At 40.1% G+C, this 22,629-nt stretch overlaps 1 protein-coding gene across 1 annotated transcript; it reads left to right on the top strand.

The window, feature by feature from the left end:
- The first annotated feature begins 15,237 nt into the window (after window positions 1-15,237).
- LOC143127857 (C-type mannose receptor 2-like) lies at window positions 15,238-21,375 on the top strand. Its single transcript, XM_076289573.1, has 4 exons — window positions 15,238-15,574; window positions 15,785-16,132; window positions 17,735-18,091; window positions 21,332-21,375. Exons 1-4 carry the CDS (start codon window positions 15,238-15,240, stop codon window positions 21,373-21,375), a joined length of 1,086 nt encoding a protein of 361 aa, XP_076145688.1.
- Window positions 21,376-22,629: the final 1,254 nt, after the last annotated feature.

Below are 22,629 nucleotides of genomic sequence, written 5' to 3'. Positions count from 1 at the left end.
TCTCGTAGTCATTCGCATACAGAATTAAGGGGATGGACAACTCCTTTGAGAGAAGAGGGTGAGTTTTACAGAACTGTCCATCATATATGTCCTGAAAGACATCACCCTTTGTGATGCGAACTTCAGCGTGCAGAAGCAGCTGTTCGTGTACGGACCCCATCTCTTGGCAGAGGACCCCAAACAAGTGAGTTTAGCGGCCGTGATTTGATGAGATTTAGAATTTTCATGGATTGGTTCAGCAAGGAGTCAAAGAGAACCGCCATTTTTTTAGCAGCTGGTGCTTCGCGATGGACCATGCAATGTGTCCATTTTACAAGTGGAGCTACTTGCTGAACGCGAGCAGCTAGGCCACGCAACTAAAGGGGGCATGGAGGAGGAAAAGGCGTGCTAGCTACTTCATAAAATATAGTTAACGTTATGTTGAACCATTCCTAGTTGTAAATTAACAATGTGGTGATATATTTCTGGAGTGGCACCTCCGTCAAAAACACAAAGATTATCCGATGAAACATCTGAAAAGCCTGTTGCCTCATCTGTGAGGAAATTCAGTGCCAAGTAGTATAGATTGCGGGGAGCCAAGGCAATTGTTGAAATACATGGACACTGAACTGTACTAACGTTATGTATTGCGAAGTCTGCTGAGCTGTCGCAACGGACAAGAGGCGGTATAACTCGTTTAGTGGGGACATCCATCATGAAACTTAAGGCAATCAAAACCCCACGATTTCGGGGTTGTGGAAATTATCTAGAAATGATCCCCAAACCTTATATAATTTTTCCTAAGATCCATGCAATGAATGGTGAAAATTCAAAAAAATCATGTAAGTCTTGAGTGTTAATTGTGACAGACATGCATGAAGTTCTAGCTTCGGTAACATTAATTTCACCGACTAAGTGACATTTGATTTCCTGTGATGATGCACGCTGTCAATATGACAAATAAAATGCATTATAAATTCTTACAAGCTTATTTCAAATGGGCTAGTCATAGATGAATATTTTGTCAACTCTGGTTAATCAAAGGTAAATTCATTATATCCCAACCATAGCTTGGATGAGAAGAAAGGAGTGCTAACAACCCTCCCACATCTAGTTCTTACCGCAAGTATTCTATCACTGCTAGCGGTGTTGAGTGTTCTACTGTAGATCTGACTATGGAACTTACAACTGAAGACTAATTCAGGTATTGGGACTGAAGTAAGGGGTCTCAAGTCTGGTCTACAGGTGTAACGGTTAGCTGGGGATAGCTGGACCGAGGCGCAGGGCAAGTTGAGGCAAGGCAAGTTTGAAGCAAACCGGAATCTTTAATACCACTTAACCATAATGACACAGACAACCACGTACAACAACATCAATGACCCGACAAAGACGAGGGGAGACAGAGGGTTTAAATACACAGGGGTTAACAGGGCACAGGTGATCAAGAGACAGGTGGAAACCATAATTACACTAACAGACTAACTAGGAGCAGGTGAGGGGCGGAGACATAGGCACATGGAACAGAAACACAAACAAAGGAGCACATAGCACAAGACACAGGAAGTAAACAAAGCAAACAGAAAGACACAAGAGGAGCAGACATGATGGGAAAACACTAGACAAGGAAAACAAGACAGGAATAGACCCTTACAGCAGGACAGTCAATACCAAGAAGTAAGTCAAGTAAAACTGTGGTCTGGTGCATCAACAGATAAGTCACAGGCAGCGGTATGGTCTGATCTGTCGACAGTCTCTTCCAGGTCAAGAAGTAAGTCACAGGAAAGAGTCTGGCATTGTCCATCAGCAAGTGAAGTGGTCAGATATTATTTCCAATTGACCTGTCGCTAAGCGCCACCCTTAGAACGCTGATGAGCCAATGACAGTCCAGCCTCAACGGGACTCGGACATCAGCTCGGACAACTCCATAGGAAACAACAGGGGGCAGGCATAAAATGACAAATTAATGGTTATTTATGGAGTTTATTAACTCAAAAAACCCAGACGGATAACCATGGTCAAACGTTTTGCATTGGGGACGTGTAATACTGATAGCCGGTACCCCGAGAGGCTAGAAAACAGGGTATATTTTCATCAAAAGTAGCCTACAGGACGTCTCTCGCGTTTGCAACAGCTCGACGTAATGTAGGCAACTAAGCCAACAACGTGGGCACAGGTTCCCTGTTAAATCCCAAGATGAAAATGCTCATTAACCAACTGCTATATTCTTACTACATCAAATATTAACGTAACCTAACATATCTTAGTATCAATCTTCCACTAGCCAGCTAGCTAGCATTAACGTCAGTGGGATTTGCACGGCTACTCGCCACAACTGCTTGTTACCTTCAGAGGCGGACAGAGTACACAGCTTCATTACTTGAGTAAAAGTACAGATACCCTTTGCTAAATTTTACTCAAGTACAAGTAAAAGTACAACAGTCAGATGTCTACTTAAGTAAAAGTACTGAAGTACTTGTTTTTAAAAGTACTTGAGTATCAAGAGTACAAGAGTAGCCTACATTTTCTAAATATTGCATTACTACTGCCACAGTGCTTACATTTATGTACAGAAACGTCCTACATGGAGTTATGAAAATTTTTAATGTTAATACCTTGCTTGGAGAATGTAAAATGAATTGGAAGTAAAATCAAGTAATTTTCTTTAAAGTCTTTTTAGTAAAAATATTTTTACCATGTTGCCAGGGATGGGCAGTATTTCTAATACATGTATTTAAAATACGTATTTCAAATACAAAATACTATTTTGTAATTGAAACACTTGAAGCGAAAACTATCATTAACTTGTTCAGAAAATTTAAATAGTCTGGTGAGGTGGGGCCACAGGTTGGCACATTCCCGGGATGGACCTGCTGTGTCTTCATCCATTGTTTCGTCCATGATTTCGTCTCTTATCTAAATCTGACCAGGGAGTTGACTTTGGCGGAAAGCTGAAGGTGATTGCTGATAGGCTGTCCCAATCAGTGGCGCCTGCATAATCCAATCACGTTTGAGAGGGAAACAACAAATTGAGGGTTTCCGAGATTTTTCTTTTTTTCCTTTTTTTTAGAAGAAGTAACGGCTACTCACGGTTATGGATAGAAATGTAGTGGAGTAAAGAGTACAATATTTGCCTCTCAAATGTACTTGAGTAAAGTCATGAGTACTCCCCAAAAATGATACTCGAGTAAAGTACAGATCCCTCAAAATTGTACTCAAGTAAATGTACTCCGTTACTGTCCGGCTCTGGTCACCTTGTATGTATTCTAAAGTTTTGAATACACCCCTCCATAGCATAATTAAGTCCCTTTTGATAGCTTCTGGAGGAAAGTAAATCCTTTTATCGACCAAAACATCCTCAAAGCCTGCTTTCATATACTGTCAGCTGCCATTGTCCTCAATGTATTTCTAATCAAGTCTGGTTTGTTTGTCCGAGTTTTCACAAGGTAACAATGGGGGGCGGGGCTTAGCGACAGGTCAATTGAAGCTGGGAGTTGAGAGACCCACGAGACAGCAGTCCTGTCCTCTGGTTCACAGTCAGGCAACGCAACAGGCTTCATATCATCCTCCAGCAGGGAGTCATTATCCTCCAGAGTGGTAAAATCACTGACATGAGAACTGCCATCATCAGACTCAGTAGGTATAGGCATGAAGATAACAGGCATTATTAAATTCCTGTGGATCACTTTCTCTTGCACAGATTCTGATCTTCATACTGTATCAATCAACACTGGCAATAAAATATTGATTTAACAATAATTTTAATGATTCAAAGTTGATTGCAGCTTCCACGCAAGAAGAATAAAAAAGGCTAAATATGCCTTTTATTCTGTTAGAATGACAACGTTTTAAAGAACACCCAGTTTATTCATTATTGAAGTTAAACTGGGACAATGAGAATGGGATTTCCTTGGGGATGTTGATGTTTCTTTCTTCATCTGATGTTTCTTGGCAGGGCGCTTCCATTGACACACCTGAGAAAACAACACCTGTTAGCCTGTGGGGTATTCCAGAAAGCAGGTTTACTGGCTTAACTGGGTATGTTAACCCAGAGTTTGCGGTAAACCTGGGATTTCAGTTCCAGAACGCTCAAATATGATCAGGCTATGTAAGTAACTATGGTAACATAGGCTCTGAAGTTAACTGGGTATGTAAACCCAGAGTAAACGGTAAACCTGGGATTTCAGTTCCAGAAAGCTCAAAAATGATCAGGCAATGTAAGTAACTATGGTAACATAGGCTCTGAACTTAACCTGGTAGGGGGTAGGTTTTGTTCAGGTTATGTTCAATTATGTTCGGTTATTTCAGTGCATGTTCAACCAGGCCGCTATTTTTACACTTGTCACACAATGACGTTTCATTTTGAAGAAGGTCCGATTGACAAAGAAGCACAAAATCATGTAATATTTATCCATGGAATTAGCCTTGAGAGGGCGATAAGACCACGACATCACATGATAGCCCATCCTTTCTTTTCCAAACGAGTTTTTCAAGAGCGTTATAGTTTTCCCGCTGAATCCTAAATTTGGCTACTTGAAAAGCATTCTCGACTCCATCCCTACATTAGGCTACGCATAGAATAGAATAAATAAATAGCCTATTAGCTAGCCAACACCATATAGTGGACATTTGCCTTGGCTCACCAGACATCGGATGGACAAAAAACATCTCAGACACACTGAAGATATAATTACATAGAAAATGAATGAATAAGTTTAAGACTAGGCCTACATAACAGCTCATGCGTGTGGTCACTATTTGGTTAAGAATTGGGATAAAGTTGTTTTTCAATAGGCTACACTTTTTGCCTCTCCAAATTATGTGCATCGATGATCGCTCACCGACTGTGAGTTTTTGTAACGTGGAGACGCAGAGCATATCGGCAAGCTGTCGGTCGGTGCGTAAAGTTTGCCTTGCGCTAAAGCAGTTCCTGCGCAACTTCATTCGTTTTCGTGGAGACAAATCCACGAGGATCATTAAAGTGTAGTTTCACCAACTGGCAGGTCAGCATCAGTTATTCAATTTTCCAAATGTGCACCGAAATGTGTCCAATAGGCTACCCATGCCTTCCGACATTCACCCTTCCGATGATGGAGCGCAAAAGTTTAACTTGGCCCACAGCTGCAGAACCCGCGTTAAAATAGAAAATTACATTTGGGATTCTCAAAGAATTCTATGGCCCACTCAATCTGTGACAAGGTAGGCTAGTTTAAGAAAGCATCATTCAAAGCAGTCAATACAATACGTGATGTCCAGTGAATTATTTAATTGTGCTTTTGACATTAAATAGGCTATCGTAAACGTACACATTTACACGGTCAGTTAGGCTATTCTCTGCCAAGCAAGGTCTCTGACGCAGGCGCTTTTTTTGCTCTTTTTTTTGTTATTACAGTTCTCTCCTACTCGTAAGCCTCGACTACTCCGCCTCTGAAAAATACGGTGCTCTTCGTTTCGCCGGTTTCACTCATGGTTTCGACTCTCAATAGATGATGCCTTTATAAGTTCGCCGTGAACGCGCACAACTCTAGGTTATCTAACACAGGTTTGATTGAACTAACTGGTAACCGGTGTTTTGGAACCGACAGCTCGGGTTTAGTCGCCACAGGTTCAGACAACCCAGAGGTTAAGTTTTATCTCAGTGTTTGTTAAACCTCCTTTCTGGAATACCCCTCTGTTGTTTAACATGTCAACTCGCTTATGTTAGTATGTTAGGCTATGTAGCTAGAGCTCACCTAATTTGCTGCCATTGCCGGGATGGGAGGGGAGGACTTTGCTCCACTTTTCTGTCTGTCCGTGATGCAGGGTTCCTACACATTTTCCATTTCAAAATTCCATACTTTTTCCATACTCAAATTTCCAAACTTCTCGGTAGATTTTTCTGACCATATTCTCGACATTGCGGCCACATCTGGTTTGGGATAACTCGGTGAAAACAAAGGTATGGACAACTGAAGTGAATTAAAAAATGACACTTAATATTCGTCCATTTAACTGGGTCATTTTTAGTTGTATCTTAGTTGTATCTTGACGATGGGGACTGACAGTTAAGCTACACAACAGTAGGAATGGTTCATTATGACCTGAGTGAAGTGATTAGTACTGCACATGCAATAGTCTGGAAACACAAATATTACTCCATGCCCTTGTTTCTTTTTTACATACATATCCAGACCTGGAAATTACTAAAATCAAATTCCATACTTTTCCAGGTTTTCCATACTGCGTAGGAACCCTGATGATGGAGTCCAGTAGCTCCTCAGACTCCCCTCACACCTGTGCCCAGTCACAGACATCTCCAGACCAGCCTGAGACAGGAGTTGGATAGCTGTGCTGAGCAAACTATGGTTTGTGTATTTCCTGGGAAGACCCTCTGCCGGGCCGATTTGGGGTAACATTTGCCCAAGGAAATTATGGCCCATGTGTTCCCAAGAGTACCATACAGCTTGTTGGTTCAGTATCAGCTGGTCTTTTTTGAGAGGGTACAGGTAGAAGGTGTAGCGTCAGGGGGGGCCAAGGGAGAGATACGTTTTAAACCTGGCAAAGGGGCAGTTTTGGTAGTCAGGCTCAGCGAAGATGTAGCCCTAGTAATTTGCCTTGCCATTCTTTCTTTAGAACGAAACGTCTTTCTTTAAAACAAAAGGGTCTATAGTTAGGTCCCGATTGCCCTCTCCGCCTTGTCTTGCCAGATGCAGCTGCACATCAAACCACACCTTCTTGACGAGTCCACGTTCTGTATTGGGAAACAGCACATCTGGGTTACTGAGCAGCAGTTGTAGGTGTTTCTCTGAGATGGGGGGGGGGGGGGGGGTGGTGCTGGCTGACGTCTTTGCCTTTTTTCCGTAGGTCTTTAGTTACAGATTTAAACACATTGTTGCTTGACTTCTCTCCTCTCTCCTTCCTAATTATATAGACCTCTGAGGCTAAGAACTCAATCTTATTATGCTGTGAGTTGTGTTTGTGGCGTGGTGGTTGTTCAGGACTTCAATGAACTCTAAAAATTCAGCCTCTGAGTGACTCCACAGACCAAAAATGTCTTCCAGATATCTGACATACAAAGATGGCAATTTATTGCACTTCGGGAAGACAGTCCGCTCCCAATCCGCCATATAAATATTGGCGTAGGCCGGAGCGAACTTCTTCCCCATGGCAGTTCCGTGAATCTGGAGGTACATGTATGCTTTGGAGTCAAACTCAAAGTCGTTTTTTGTAAGGCTGAGTTCTAATAACTCGAGGAGGCCCTTATCCGGTCGTGTGGGATCATGGAACCTCTGGAAGATCTCCCACACTGCTTTGAGACCTAATCTTGTCTCAATATTAGTGTAGAGAGCATTGACAGTAAAGAGCATTGTGCCAGGCTGCACTACCAGTTGTTTTAATTTTGTGACAAACTCGTAAGTATCTGATGAAACTATCAAGTTTTTGTGACAAAGGGTTGATATAATAGTCAATAATTCCGCTATACTGTATGACTCACCATCGCAGTAGGAAAGTCCAAGGGACTACCAAGGGTTCAGTACATGAGCATTTATTCATTTTTGAGTTCTGAGACTTCCACTCCCCCTAATTCAGAGAAAGACAGACCGTTACAGAACATGAAGCATGTGGCAAGAATTACACATTTTTTGAGTGTTCTGGGAGTGATATAAAATCATTCCAACTGGTTTTCACTACTCCGATCAAATTTGACCAGGTTTGTGCTGATTTTTTTTTTTTTATTGTTATTTAGTTGAACATTAGAAAATATAGTCTATTGTGGAACAGAATTAATTTGTGTTACAGAGGATACAGCATTGTTCACTTTCCCTTTTGCCACTTACAAATATCTCTGAACAGATTGATTAATATCAATTCCTAGTTATGGATGTAACTGTATTTAAATAAATACATTAATAAATGTTAATAAATTATAGACTTTTAACACTACCTAATTGTTAAATGTCCCTCAAGACTCCCACTGGACACTTTTGTCATGGTAAATGGCCTGCTGCAGTTGCTGCCAGAATTACCTGGTAGTTGTGTCTGTGGGAGAGGACAAAAAGGCCAACCTTTTTACCTCCACCGCAATCTTTGCTGCGCAAGGTATGTAAATGTAGTCTTGAAAATATTACCTTCAAACCCTATAAAGAAAGATACCTGATAAAAACAATTACTGACTATTTACTTCATTTTTTCAGCATAGAAATATGTATGTGAGGACACCAACTGCACTCACACAGTGCAATTTGATGGCGGTGTGAAACATATTTTAAATGTGGGTGCATTTTTAATGCACCATGAAGTCCTTCGGGACTACATATTTAATTTTTTATATTCAGGGTGGGTGAGTTATGTTTATGGAATTTTGATAAGCCTGATAATTATTATATATATATATATATATATATATATATATATATATATATATATCAGAGTTTCCTCTAGAAAAAAATGGTCGTTTTCCGGACATTTTGATGATATGCCGGTCAAATATCCTAGTATCCCTTCTTAATTAGTCAAACTGAGGAAAACTAGAGACAGGCTATGTATCTTAAAGAATTACATAATCTGTATAGAATGCAACATGTTCATTAGACTAACTTAAACATGCCTAACAAGATCTAGCCAGTATCTTTTCATGGACAGCAAGAGTCCGCTTCGTTCGATGTTTTAAATAGGCTACATTGTTTGTTGCTGCTACCCACGTTATCTCAGTGGTGACTGTTTAACTTGCACAGATGTGCACAAGAATGAGCGCTCACACCGCTACCCCCTAATGCTATGCCTCTTTATGTTATAACAATACATTAAGAAATGTTTCCTATTCTGGGAAATGTTTAGTTTCTTTTTCTTTCGGCCGCGGTTCAATGATACCGTTTAATTGTGCCAGAAATTATCCGCGGACCAGTAATCGCCTCGTCGAGGAGGCCCTAACCCTGCAGATCATAGACAGAGAACGCATAAACCTACTGTATGCTTTGGGTAAAGAACACTTGTTCGGACAATGACAGTGTCTTGGAGCGGCCGCATCCCCCGCAACTCCACTTCCAATGTCACTGATTCCGACAGATACGCCCGACACTTCTGCTTTTTATCTAGTGGTGGTGGAGTTGACCGGACATCTGAGGCTTCAGACGTTACCAATTTATCATCATCCATCGCGTCTGGCCTCTGAAAAAACGTTTAAGGCTAGTCTGCCTGGGCCTGGCCATGTTTGAACCGCCTCTCATTTGTTCGTTGTTTAACATGGACGTTTTAAGCGTGCGCTTCCTATTTGAAATGCAGCATAGGTTATGCGTGTTGTTTAATAACGTTCAAACAGAGCCTGTTCATTTAAAAACATTTAAAAGCCAGAGGACGTATAATAAAGGTTTAGGCCTACATATTAAGGCTTATTCTCAAATTCAGATTGCGTTAGGGGACGGGATTATTAGCCAATTTCAATCGGTCAATTTGACCGGAGAGATTTAATTTTGTCGGACATTTCATTTTTTTTCCGGCCAATGTCCGGTAACGGAAACCCTGATATATATATATATATATATATATATATATATATATATATATATATATATATATATATATATATATATATATATATATATTATTTATTTATTTATTTATTTTTTAATTGCAAGTCATGCATGCTCTTAACCTCTGTTCTCTGTCAAAACAGTTCAAGCAAGTACAGTTACTTGAGGATGTGGGACCAAAGGGCAGCTGATCATGGGGACATCTATTAAATTCAGACATGCCTGGCCTACTTGGGGCTTTTACAGTTCCTGACAGAGGAAGGATTCCGCTGCTCCATATGTGGGAGCGAGCCCCAGTATGATTTACTTAATACTTATTTGGTTATTATTGGTGTTTTTAGCTTGACCTATAGTACATGTTTAACTCTTCAATTCACAAGCAGGTTGTCATGGATGGCACTACCCTAGGGTACCACCAAAGGTATGCTAGGCCTAGGTGACCATCTCCCCAAACGGATAAAAAAATCTGCACTAGTATAACAGTTTTTCTCAGTCGCTTTGATGCGTTTGTCGAATCATAATGCACATTTGCACAACAATTTGTACAAAACAATTATTGTAAACTGCACCACATAGTACATACCTCGTCATTCATTGTTATCTCCTTTTTATTGGCTGAAAATTGTCATGCCGGATTCCTATGTCTTTGAATGTAAACTTGTCCCGAATCCCAGTCTAATCTCCTAAATTCTACCACTGTAAATATATATATATATATATATATATATATACAGGCTCTAGGCCCAACAGCAAGACATAGAACAACAACAAAAAAGGAATAGATACATAAACACATACAGTAACTGTTATCATTAACATGAACTTAATTTTAAGGAATGCAGTGGAATTTTGACCTTTTTGGAATTAGAAATCATTATATTCTTTACACTTATTTAAAGTGTACCTTGTAAAAAACATTGTGCAACTTGCGAAGGTATGACTTGTTGTCATTGTTTATTATTGTTTGAATATACAGCATCCTCCCTATTTCTTGGCACCCCTGTTGAAGTAAAACCAGGAATATTTTTTTTAATAAAAGATTTATCTCAGTCTTACAAAACAATGAAGAAAAGAAATGCACCATAAATATATTAGCCTGGGAGAACGCAGACAACCCTGTTAGCAAATTTAATTTGCCAAGCTATGTGTTTTGGTGTCAACCAGGCTAAATGTTTTTTTTTTTTTTTCATTCAACTTTGAGTTAACCAGGGTGTTTATGAGCTTTAAAGCAGAGTTCCATATTTCTCTTGCCCCCCATGTGCGGAGGATGGTAAAAGACAAGGAAAGAAAATTCAAAAGGATCACTGTTGGTGAATTACAGAAAGAATTACATTGTGGGATCACAAAGCATCAAAACAAATTTTTAGAACCTTGGCCAAGAGGGCATTTCATGAAGAAGCCTTCTTGTCATTAAAGGAACCATATGTAAGATTGTGGCCAAAACTGGTACTGCATTCACTTTCAAATCACTGTAGAGCGGTGTATCACCAACCCCTCCCCCCTGACTCGAGGTTGCCAACCCGGATGCCAAAAACACTACTGACTTTGTGATTAGTACATAGGTGGAGGGTGGCGCATCAGGCCAAAACACAACATGACATGACAAAACACAACATCAACATCAGTTGAGGGCTGCAACTTCCCTTTTTAAAATTACAATATCCTGGCCGGACTGCTGTTGTCAGTGATATAAGTATTTGAAATGAACATGATTTTTTAATGTCTAGTGACATACCAGGGCCATTTCATGATTAATTGAAATACATTTCTTACATACGGTTCCTTTAATTATGGCCACCACAGCTCTAGCACAGTTCACGAGTGACTGGAACCTTAGGACTACATAAAGTGAAATCTATGTGTGGTGCCCACTGAGGTCAAGATAACCTGCGCTGTCTGAGAAGTACGAGGGGGAAACTACAGAAATATAAACTAGATGTACCGCATAGCGGTACAAAATATGACCGCCGCTCAGTCCTGTACATCCGTTCCACAAAAATAAATCACACTTCAATTTGTCTCCATATTTTACTCCATCCCCCACTCTTGAAACTTTTGTGTATGCTTGTTTGGCATGCCTGAGTGTGTGTGTGCGGCTGCACAGAGAGTAGCCTACTGGTGCTGAAAAGGTGAATAGATTGTAGAATAGCCAAAGAAGATGTAGCATTGTTATAAAACCTTTAACATCTCTAAACAATCACAAGTAGGGCAGTTCATCACAGTTCATCCATTGCAACTGGATTGATGAAAGGTCACTTACACCTGTAGGCTACATTGTATTTGGGAAAAGCAAAAGGTATCAGCATGTTATTTATTTATTTATTTATAAACAAAAACATCTCTGTCAGTTCCATGCCGTTTTCAACAGCTATCAAAAACAAAGGTAATTTTTGGATGGATGGATTTTTTGTGAATGTTTCTTCTTTTACATAAGATTTTAGTCATCTTTAGTTCATGTAATACTTTATTGTCAATGCACAAATTAAGCAACAGTAGTCTGAAACGTTATTGTTAATGCACAAATTAAGTAACAGCAGTCTGAAACGAAATGCTGTTTTATATCTAGTGGTGCAAATAACTGACATGTCCGAATGGGCCTTGATGAAATGCGTCGCTAGACTGTTCATACACATTTTAACGGGCCAAAGTTGAATAGCTGTTGTCCGTTATTGTTCGTGCAAATATAGGCTGATTCGTGTTCCCTTGCATTGTGTAAATGAGGTCCATGGCTAGTCTGGCTTTCACCAGACCAACCTCAATCTTTTAATAAATCAAAAATCATAAATTGTCAATAGGCTATGCTGGCGACACAAATAAAATCTCCTTTGGAAACCAATGGCTTACGCCTTACAGTATCAAGCAGACTTAAACTGCCATATCGTGGCGAAAAGTTGTAATAAAATTCACGCAGCTCCATGAATCAAGGAAAGCGCGAATGAAGTAGCCACTTCTAAATGGGACCCACTACACGGTAGCTTAAGGTGTGTTGCTAAAGCAGCCATAATGAAATGAAAGTGTCATTGTTTGGATACTTCACACACACATGCTTTTTAATTTCACTTTTCACTTTAATTTAACTACCAAGCTGAAATCAAAGCACATCGATTCCCCTCTCACACCCTGCACGCACTTAAAACAAAATAAACAGGCGTCTCAGTCTCACGCATGTATAGGCAAAACTGTATCAGACCGGTGTAACGTTGGTAAATCTTCCATTGCACAGAATGATTTTTGTAGGACATGCAACAAATGACAGTCGAAAGATACAATTACAGTGCTGCTATCAATTTGCTTGGTATAACTGCATTTATAGTTTTCTACAAATGCAATCAATGAAATTGTCCTCCATCACTCAACCAACCAACTAACGGTAACATTACCTAGGTCCTTATTGATATTATAAGATTAACGTACCTGCAGTAAAAACCAAGCATGTCCGATAAACATCCCCAGATTTATTTCGGCTTCAAGAAGAAATGGGAATTACATCTCATGTGAACATCATCCTATCCTTATTAGACGTTCTCTGCGGTAAACTATAGTCCTTGTAGGAAGCGTCCATTGTTATTCCAACCCACGTTTAACTTCCAACAAAATTACGTCTCACTGCAACGATGCGCCATCTAGTGGACAAACGACTACTTAACGCCAATACTGGAAATGCAGCCATGATGATGATGATGAATATATATTTTGGCTTTCTTTTAATCCTACTGAATTTGTAATTATGTATCGGCCGTTCTAATACTGATAGTATGTGGGTGCCTGTGTGTGTGTGCATGTGTATATGTGTGCACCGCCATCTACAGCACCGCCATCTGTGAAGTGACTATTATAGTAACTCAGCTACTTTGGCAGTCTGATGGACTGATTATACAATTCTTTCTTAACTACCTACAATATAGAAACTAACTGTTGTATAGTACTAATAGATAACTATTAGATTAGAATCTAAGTCAATTTCTATTCACTAATGTGAAAGTAACAGTCTCTTTTCTGACCACTGAAAAAAATAATGAATTGAATTTGTTGGTTCACTCTTCATTGGTTGTACATGAAGAACATGGGTTAAATTCACATAAGTTAAATCAATATTCATCTTTCACTTACATGTAAATATATGTTGTCCATAACATAAATTCAACATGACTAAATAATGTTAATTAAATAACAAATAAAAATAACTTGTAGATAAAAAAGTGTACATAATGCATATTTACTGTCTCTCTCTCTCTCTCTCTCTCTTACACACACACACACACACGCACACACGCACACACACATTCTTGTTTTCACACATTCACACATTCTTCTCACTCTTCCTATTTGCTTTCTCTCAATATGGTCACAGTAATAAGACTTGTACTGTTAAAGGTCATGACAATACAGATGTCTGGAAGTGCGTCCATGTTAATTCATACTGATACTATCTGCATTGTAGGAGCAGGTTAGCTGGAGGTCATGGAGTGGAGTCTGGCCTTACTGCTGTTCTCAGGTCAGTGTCAGTTTAAAGTGATTAAAGCTTAATGTTAGGTCATACCTGCCAACAGCTTCCGACAAACGGGAGATTTTCTTAATTGGGGGTTGAGAGTCAATGTTGGCACATGTCAATGTTTGCATGTTACATACTGTAGCAACACTGCATTTCAGCCATTGCTTTTACCGAAAGAGATACATTGCATGCCAGTTATGTATCCACCGACTGCCTAGCGTACCTCAAAAACTTGAGTTACTGTCAGACTATGTTACGAGGGCACAAGTTGCCTATTGTGTATCAACACTCAATAATAGTTTATATGATGCATTAATCACTATATTTCTTCCAGAACAATTTGGCAACTGCTAGTTCTGGAGTACATGTACTGTACTGTAGCTGTGGGCGGTGGAAGTGTAGTGGCTAAGGAGCTGGGCTAGTGCAGTAGTCTGAAAGTCATGGGTTCAATTCCTGGCTTCCACCATTGTGCCCTTGAGCAAGGCACTTAACCTCAAGTTGCTCTGTGGACAATGTTATCCCTACAGTTGACATATATCAGTCACTTTGGACAACAGTGTCTGATGAATGAATGATGAATGGTGAAGCATTCAACTATCCAGCTTGCTAGTGAGACTGTGGCTGTGCAGAGTGCACACATTCGATTTGGGTTTTGTTTGATGAATGAAGTAAGTGATTTGTGTGTGTAGGGCAATTATATTATATTATAACAAAGTTTGATGGTCATGCAAATTACTGGAGTTTTCCGGGAGAAGTAACAAAACGGGAGGGCACCTGAATTACGGGAGAAACCTGGGGAAAAAAAACAGGAGTTTGGGCAGGTAGCCTATGTGTTACGTGTGTTAAGAGTGTTAGAGGCTCTATCAGGAGAAAAGGTTCTTCCAGTTTTACATGTCTATGTGTGAGAGTGAGTGAGGGTTGGGGTTAGGGGTGGCGTGAGTGTGCTGAGCTTGAGCAGTTGTAAGTCCACCCCTTGTTATTACATCTGTCTGTATCAACAGTAGCCTAGTGTCATGTTGAAGGTCAGAATGTCAATGTTAAGTTATTTATAGAACACTTTTAAGAACAACGGCAGTTGACCAAAGAGCTGTAGATTAAAATCCTGTTGAAGGTGTGTGGGCCACATTCCAAACACCAAAGGATTTGCAGCATCAATCTGGGTGCTGTGTGTGAGTGCAGGTCTGCCGCTTCATTTATTTAAACCCCTTTACATGATTTCTAATTCTTCTTCTTTTCCCTCATCACTTCATCTTCATGAACATGAATAAGACCTGGACTGAGGCGCAGCATTACTGCAGGGAGCAGTACACTGACCTGGCCACCACAGAAAACATGGAGGACATACAGATGATGATGGACACCGCTAAAGGTTATGATGGGAAAGCCTGGATTGGGCTGCATCAGACTGCTAACCACAGCTGGAAGTGGTCCCTGGCAGATGAAGGTTTCTATGGTCCTGGAGAAGCTCACTTCACTAACTGGAGGGAAGGAGAGCCTAATGGTGGGGATAAGGAGGAATGTGCAGCACTGATCCCTGGGGGATTGTGGAATGATATAACTTGTAATGATAAACAAGAATGGTTTGTGTGCTATGATGGTGAGAACATTTATTCATATGCTGGTTTCCTTCAGTATTTATTCTTATGTTGAAACTCTGAGAACATCAGTCATCTAATTGTAATTTTAACAATACACCATTCCATACTAATCAAGTAATTTCACTTACTGTTACTTCTATAGCACTTGCTGATATGGCTAACTAAGTAGGATCATTTTTGTTAAACATAACAAACGTATTGACTTCCAGAGACCCACAGTGATAGTGAGCAGTATGTCCTTATTGATAAGAAAAAGTCCTGGAGAGAAGCTCAGAAGCACTGCAGAGAACACCACACAGATCTGGTGAGTGTGAGAGATGAGCAGGATAATAAGCTGATTAATGAGACAGCGGGAATTCGCTGGATCTGGATCGGCCTGTTCAGAGACAACTGGACGTGGTCTGACCAGAGGACTTCATCCTTCAGACACTGGAGACCAGACGCCCCTGATAACCAGGGGAAGGACAACTGTGCTGTAACATGGCTAACTCAAGGACACAAGGGGGAATGGATAAACCGTAACTGTGATGACAGACATCCTTTCTTCTGCCGCTTGGGTAAGTTTTCTATCTCCAGTGATGAACTATTTCAATATTGCTACTACCAGCCACTAGACCTCATCCTTCAGATACTGAGAGATGCCCCTGGTAACCAGGGAACTGACAACTGTGTTGTTGTGACATGAATAAACCAAGCGGGCATATGGGGAGATGTCAAATGTAATAAATCTCTTTTTTGATCCATACTCTAGAGCGGTAACATCTCAACAGAAAGTCAAGAGTTACTCTGTAATCACACATTTTGTTTGTAAAGAGGGAAAAAGAGCACAGACGCTCTCCTCAGGGAGGAAGAGTTGCGTTGGCCACTCACAGGTTTGCACGTGTATGAACAATGAGATAGACCGGTGAAGCAATGGTAATTACGAGAAACCACGATTAATCTGACTCCATAAAATTAAGAACTGATCTTGAATAATTACCAAAGAGGTTATCAATTATAGCTGGATATTGGCATGGCATACGAGAAGAGAGATATGTAATTGGGTGAATTAACAATTTATTTAAACAGTAAAACCAAAAGGTCAATGTGACCAATATCACTTAAGTTGAATGCAAAGTCAAATGTAGGTAAACATATACAAAGGAAAAAAGTAAGCTTAACCAAACAATAAACGTAAACTTAACAAGTTAGAATGTTAAATACACAAGATAAAACAATTCATCAAACAAGAAAATAACAAACCACAGAGAAAGGAGAGAGAGAGAAGCAGGAAGAGAGAGAGAAGAAGAGAGAGGCCAAAGACAACAAGGCCTATTCTAGAAGAAGTGAGCAGGCAGGGCAGAGCCTAGCCAGAGAAGTGAAGAGGCAGAATAGAAGAGCCAGGAAGCATCTGTGTTCTTCCCCTAATATAAATCTAAAACAACTTAGCATAATTAACATATAGATGGTATTCATCCAGAAACCCCTGAATCATTAGAGCATCTCTGTTATTCTGAGAGCAGGGGGTGTGGGCGCATCCCATCAGAGAATGCATCAAATATCCCAGGTGACTGGTATACTACATGTATCACATGTAGACTGTAAATGATATCAAGCATTAGCCTGGCTAACGTCAGTTTACGAATGCCCAGAGCTGATTATTGGCCGCTACGAGTGTCTATCAAATGCATCTGTACGTAGCTCATAACGGCTTTGGTGTGTCGTCATCGTCTTGCTTCCCTCCCTCCGTTCTGTGATTGGTTCCTTCGTTGAGGTGAAAACGAAGTCCATAGAATCCAGGCTGCCTAGCAGCGTGAATAAAATGGCAGCATGGGAAAACCCAGGCTAATCAAGCACAAGCAAGTTTATAAATTCTCCTTTGACAAATATACTTAAGAGTTCAGGTATTTTCCTGTGGTCCAAGACAGGCCTGGGACTGAGTGACACCCTCAGCAGGGTGACAAGACCAAATGGCAGCTGAAACAAGAGACTCTCTAGTCCACTGTATGTATAAACGGGGGTGCTGTTGATTACAATGACTTTTGTCAACATGAGGCCTCCACTGTTTTAGATATTCACATTTCTGGCCTTGCATGTTCTTTACGTAAACAGCTGCGGTTTGTAAGAAATGTTCTATGTAAATAAATATTTTTTTCTCCATCTGCACATGTTTCTGTCAGATAAACTTCAGCTGGTGAAAGAGAATCTGAGCTGGACAGAGGCCCACATGTACTGCAGACAGCGCAACATGGACCTGGTCTCCGTCTTCACAGAGGAGATCCAGTGCTGGGTGATGGAGAAAGCTAAACGGGCCTCCACTGACCAGGTGTGGCTGGGCCTGCGCTACCTGTGCCCACTGGACATCTGGTTCTGGGTCAGTGGAGAGACCGTCTGCTGGGACCGCTGGGCCGAGGAGAGAGGGAAAGAGGACGGCAGGGAGGGATGCGGTGAAGATCAGAGAGCAGGAGCGCTGCAGCGTGGAGGGAAGTGGGTCAGCCTGCCTGAGAGCACCAGACTCAACTTCATCTGCACTATGGGTGAGAGAGAAGACATGAGTGTGTGTATGTGTGTGTTAGAGAGAGAGAGCACTTGTGGGATTTATTGTGTGGTGAACAGGATGGATGACTGATTAATTGATTGATTGATAGCTTATAATTCACTTTTTCACAGGAGAGATGGCCAACATGGAGGTCCAGGGTGCAGACTGCCAATGTTAATCATATTTAGTAAGAATTTTAATCCCTTTATTTAACATGGATGGGTCACTAATTAATCAAGCTTATGGGTGATCTAGTAACGCAGACTGCTTTTACTATACTCTTTTTAAAAAGTCTTGCTAAATATGTCATACTGTTTTGAATATCATGGAAATGTCCATTGCCTGCCCAGACCGAGAGATTAAAGGCTGAGGAAGCCATTGGTGGTGTTTTGACTTAATTAGCTGATTAGATCTTATCTCAAGTCAAAATTTCTGTATTATAAATTCTTTTTTTTAATATTTTGAGATTCTGGATTTTTTTTATCTCCATTAGCTGTCAACCTTCTGATCAAGATTAGAATAGTCAAAATTAAAACAAAAGAAGGCTTGAAATATTTTACTTTATTTGTAATGAACCTACGTTATATGGACGTTTTGCTTTTTGAAATAAATTACAGAAAAAAATAACTTTTTCATGATATTCTAATTTTTGAGACACCTTCATTTAACCACTAATTCATTATATTTATGTGTGATCTAGCTTAATAATGATAGACTGCTTTTATTTTACTCTATTTAAAAAGTCTTGTTAAATATATCATATATTATCTATTTTTTTATTTTGAATGTGTAGCTTTGAATTCTAGTAACATACACATGTGCCTGTGTTGAACTTCATCTTTATGTGTTTCAAAGCAGTTACTTTGATATGTTAAACTTTTTCTGAGGCTTCAAAATGTGTACTAAAATATAAAATGGCTCTTGACACTAACAAATATTTCTTGCATGTGTTTACTTTACATTACGGTGTGCCTTGTCTGGCCTTATATCTAAGTCTAAGAAAATGGGCCACAACATGTCAGAAAGTGTCTCTTAAGTGGTTCTTAAACTTTTTGTTTGGCGACCCCACAAGAAAGTATGGCGAGGTCTGGCGACCCCACTTTCCCCAAACATCCTAAGTCCTTACTTAAATACCCCCCTCAAACGTTAACAACTAAATCAAGCAAAAACTAGAAAGCAAAGTCATTTGTTTTATTTACTCCATATGAACAAGAACCGAGAAAACCAAACAATCACGATTAAACAAGTGTAGATTGCCGCCATATCAGATCAGAGCGCTATGTGCATACACAAGCACGCACTAAGCACGCATTAACGTTACATTAATTATATTTATGGCGATAACAATAACAATATTTTTTTTATTTCCCTTTTCTGGTATACTATCTTTAACAATTTCAATGGGAAGGGTGGGCATGCTTCCGTGAACATAGCAAGTTAATTCTAGGAGGAATGCTGCATACGGCAACAAGGAGATTTTCCTCCACGGTGCTGAGCCGACATGTATTTTGAGATGTCGTTTCATTTTGACAGGTTTTAAGCTCTCATTCGCCAGAACACCGCCGCAAATCACACATTGTGGGTGGTCGAGGTTATCTTTAACTTGGCAAGTGAATGCATATTTCAGAAATTCTTTCTGATAAAGCCGACGCGCTGTTTGTTCTTTTTTATTCTCACCGGCCTGTAGACTTGTCCCATCTGAGGATCACGGAGGAGTAGACGCACTGGTAGATGGCACTTCCGAGCTTTTGTTCAATTTTTTAAGCAGCCACCTGTCCGTTTTGGCTAGTAGGCTACCTATGTCTTTTGTTTTGTTTTACTTAAAATAGCGGGAACAAGTTGAGTTTGCATAGTGGGAGCAGATAGTTACATTGTTTCTATCAGCGGACCAGTAGCCCATAGACTGAACCAGATCTCGTTGAAAGACGAAAACATTTCTCTCTCTTCTCTTAACTGCGTGTAAATAAGAAAAAGGCAGAAAAGGCCAATATTATTTTCCTTTGTTTCACCTAATAAACTAAACCTAAACCCCACGGAAGTTTTTGGCGACCCCATTTGGGGTCACGACCCCTAGTTTAAGAATCACTGTCTTAATGAACATAACAAGACACAGGTGAGGCAGTGACAAGGCTAGTAAACAGAAACAGGTGGGGGGTTGGGACAGAGATACTATTAAATGAAACACATGGCTATAAAAACAAAACATCACATGGTATAAGTAAACAAATGTCCGCAGGAACCTTGGAAAAAGACTATCACCCATAGGCATATAAGCCATGTTTGATGCCTTCATTAATATAGTTTGAGTAAAGCTACCAACTCAATATTTTGTACATGTGCTAATAGAAACACATTCTTTTCAATGGTATGATTGTCTGTAAGGTAGACATTGTCATACATGGGAAAAATACACGTAAAACATCAATGTGAAATTATTTTTGTCATTTTGAATGTGTCTTAAATCATGATTATTGACTGATATTATTCAATGTTTTTTAAAAAGAACTTCTTATGAACTTATTTCAAGGAATGCAGTGGAATCTTGATCTTTTTAGAATTATAAATCATTTTATTTTTACACTTATTTACGATGTACCTTGTAGAAAACATTGTTTAATCTTCTTTTTCCAAAAATAAAGTTTGAAAAATATATCTCTTTTTGTCATTGTTTATTGTCTGAATGTACAGTGCCCTCCATATTTATTGCAACCCCTGGTCAAGTAAAACAAGGAATAAAAAAATGTAACTAAATGTTTTTTTTTTTTCATTTCCATTCAACTTTGAGTTAACTAGCTTTTTAACTAGCTAAGCTAACTTTGACCATTGAGGTAGAGTTCCATGACTTAAAGTTCAAGTGAGACACTAAGGTATAAAATAACGTGACACATAGATTAAATGTCCAAGTTAATCTTCAATATGGGAAACTTATAAAAGAATATTGTCCATATTTTAAGCTAAAATAATAATTAAGGGGTTCTAATCAATTGGAAATGTTTCAAACCTGCCCGGGCAAGGAACTATGTTTCTCTTGCCCCCAGATGTGAGGAGGATGGTAGAGAAGAGATGAGGCAATGAGGATCAGTGTTGGTAAGTTACAGAAAGAAGTAGCATCTTGGGGAGACCCCACAAATTCTTCAGAAGTGACCTCATTTAGAGGGCATGCCAGTAAAAAGCCTTTCCTGTCATTTGATTATGACTGTTGCAGCACTAGTGTAACCTGAATTGTGTTGAACCACAGCTCAGCCCTCCACTCACCCGGACTGGACCCGCAAAGAGCAGTAGATCGGAAGTCGAACATTCTAGCAATCGTTTTAAAAGCCCATGCTGCTAGCTCTCTAACTAGCATGACTCTTAAAGCTGCCAGATTTTTTTGATCATATTCACTAAAACCGACACTATGCTCCGATAGAACAACATAAATCAGCCGGTTTAAAAAAAAACCCGCACTTCTACCTCCACCTAGAGCCTGTTATTTGTTTTGCAAAATTCCACAGCTCCCGGTTCTTCTGGTCCAATCAGAGTAGGGCTGTGTAAGATCTGACTGTCAATCACTGTCTGGTGCGCACTGACGAGCACAAACTCGATGAGAGGGTATGAGAGTTGTAACCATTCAAAATGTTGGCTAAGTCCCCTCAATCTGTCAGACTTGCCAACTGCAGCCTTAAGGGGTTGGGTGGGAGGTTTACACAACGTACATACCGCTCAGGTACTTATCAGCTGGCTACCGTTACACTAGTACATACTATACAGTCCACAAGTCGCCCGGACTGGACCCGCAACGCGCAGCAGATTGGAAGTCGAACATTCTAGCAATCGAGCTAAAAGCCCAGGCTGCTAGCTCTCTCACTAGCACGTCTCTTAAGGCATCGTGAGGGAGGTTTACACAACATACTGCACAGCTATGTACCAGCTGGCTACCATTACCCTAGCGCAGTCTACGAGTAACTAACCCTTTAAATCCAGACAGGAATATCTGTACACCATGTTAGAGTGGCAATACGTTCACATCCCAGGACTACAGCCAGAAACCAGCAAAGTCAAGCATTCTGATGGGCAAGCAGGTGACTGGGCTTATGGTGGAATCTGTGTGGTGCCTCCTGAGGTTAAGATAACATGCGCTGTCAGAGAAGGAGACGAGTAGGAAACTACAGAAATAGAGAGAAGAGAATAAACACAGATACCATCATGGGCTCATTTGGGTGAATTCAGTTCCGCTTGTACGAATGAACATAGATGTTCCAGGAAAAAAAAAAAAAAAACATTTCAGTCCTGCACGTTCTCTCCACAAAAATAAACCCCACTGGTCAATTTGTCTCCATCTTCCCCTTCTCTTACAACTCATTTGTATGTAAATGAGTGTGTGCATGAGTGTGCGTGCGTCTGTGTGTATATGTGTCTTATGTGTGCGATCCTGTGTGTGTGTATTTATGTGTGAGTGTGTGTGTGTGTGTGTGTGTGTGTCTAGTGGAGATAATTATTCCACTTGCCATTAGAAGTTAACTTTTTATTACTTTTTTCTTTTCTTGTTTTTATTGG

The sequence above is a fragment of the Alosa pseudoharengus genome, unplaced genomic scaffold, assembly GCF_046254945.1.
Source record: "Alosa pseudoharengus isolate Yale_2024_CS ecotype anadromous, Long Island Sound unplaced genomic scaffold, YU_APseudo_1.1 YU_APseudo_1.1_scf_17, whole genome shotgun sequence".
Lineage (NCBI taxonomy): Eukaryota > Metazoa > Chordata > Actinopteri > Clupeiformes > Clupeidae > Alosa > Alosa pseudoharengus.
This window is presented reverse-complemented; position numbering and strand designations above follow the sequence as displayed.

Excerpts from the sequence above, each read along its gene's own strand:
- LOC143127857 (XM_076289573.1), top strand. The coding sequence starts at position 15,238 with ATGAATAAGACCTGGACTGAGGCGCAGCATTACTGCAGGGAGCAGTAC. Across the intron at positions 15,575-15,784 it reads ATGGTTTGTGTGCTATGATG|AGACCCACAGTGATAGTGAG; the intron begins GTGAGAACATTT and ends ATTGACTTCCAG. Across the intron at positions 18,092-21,331 it reads CAACTTCATCTGCACTATGG|CTCAGCCCTCCACTCACCCG; the intron begins GTGAGAGAGAAG and ends GTTGAACCACAG.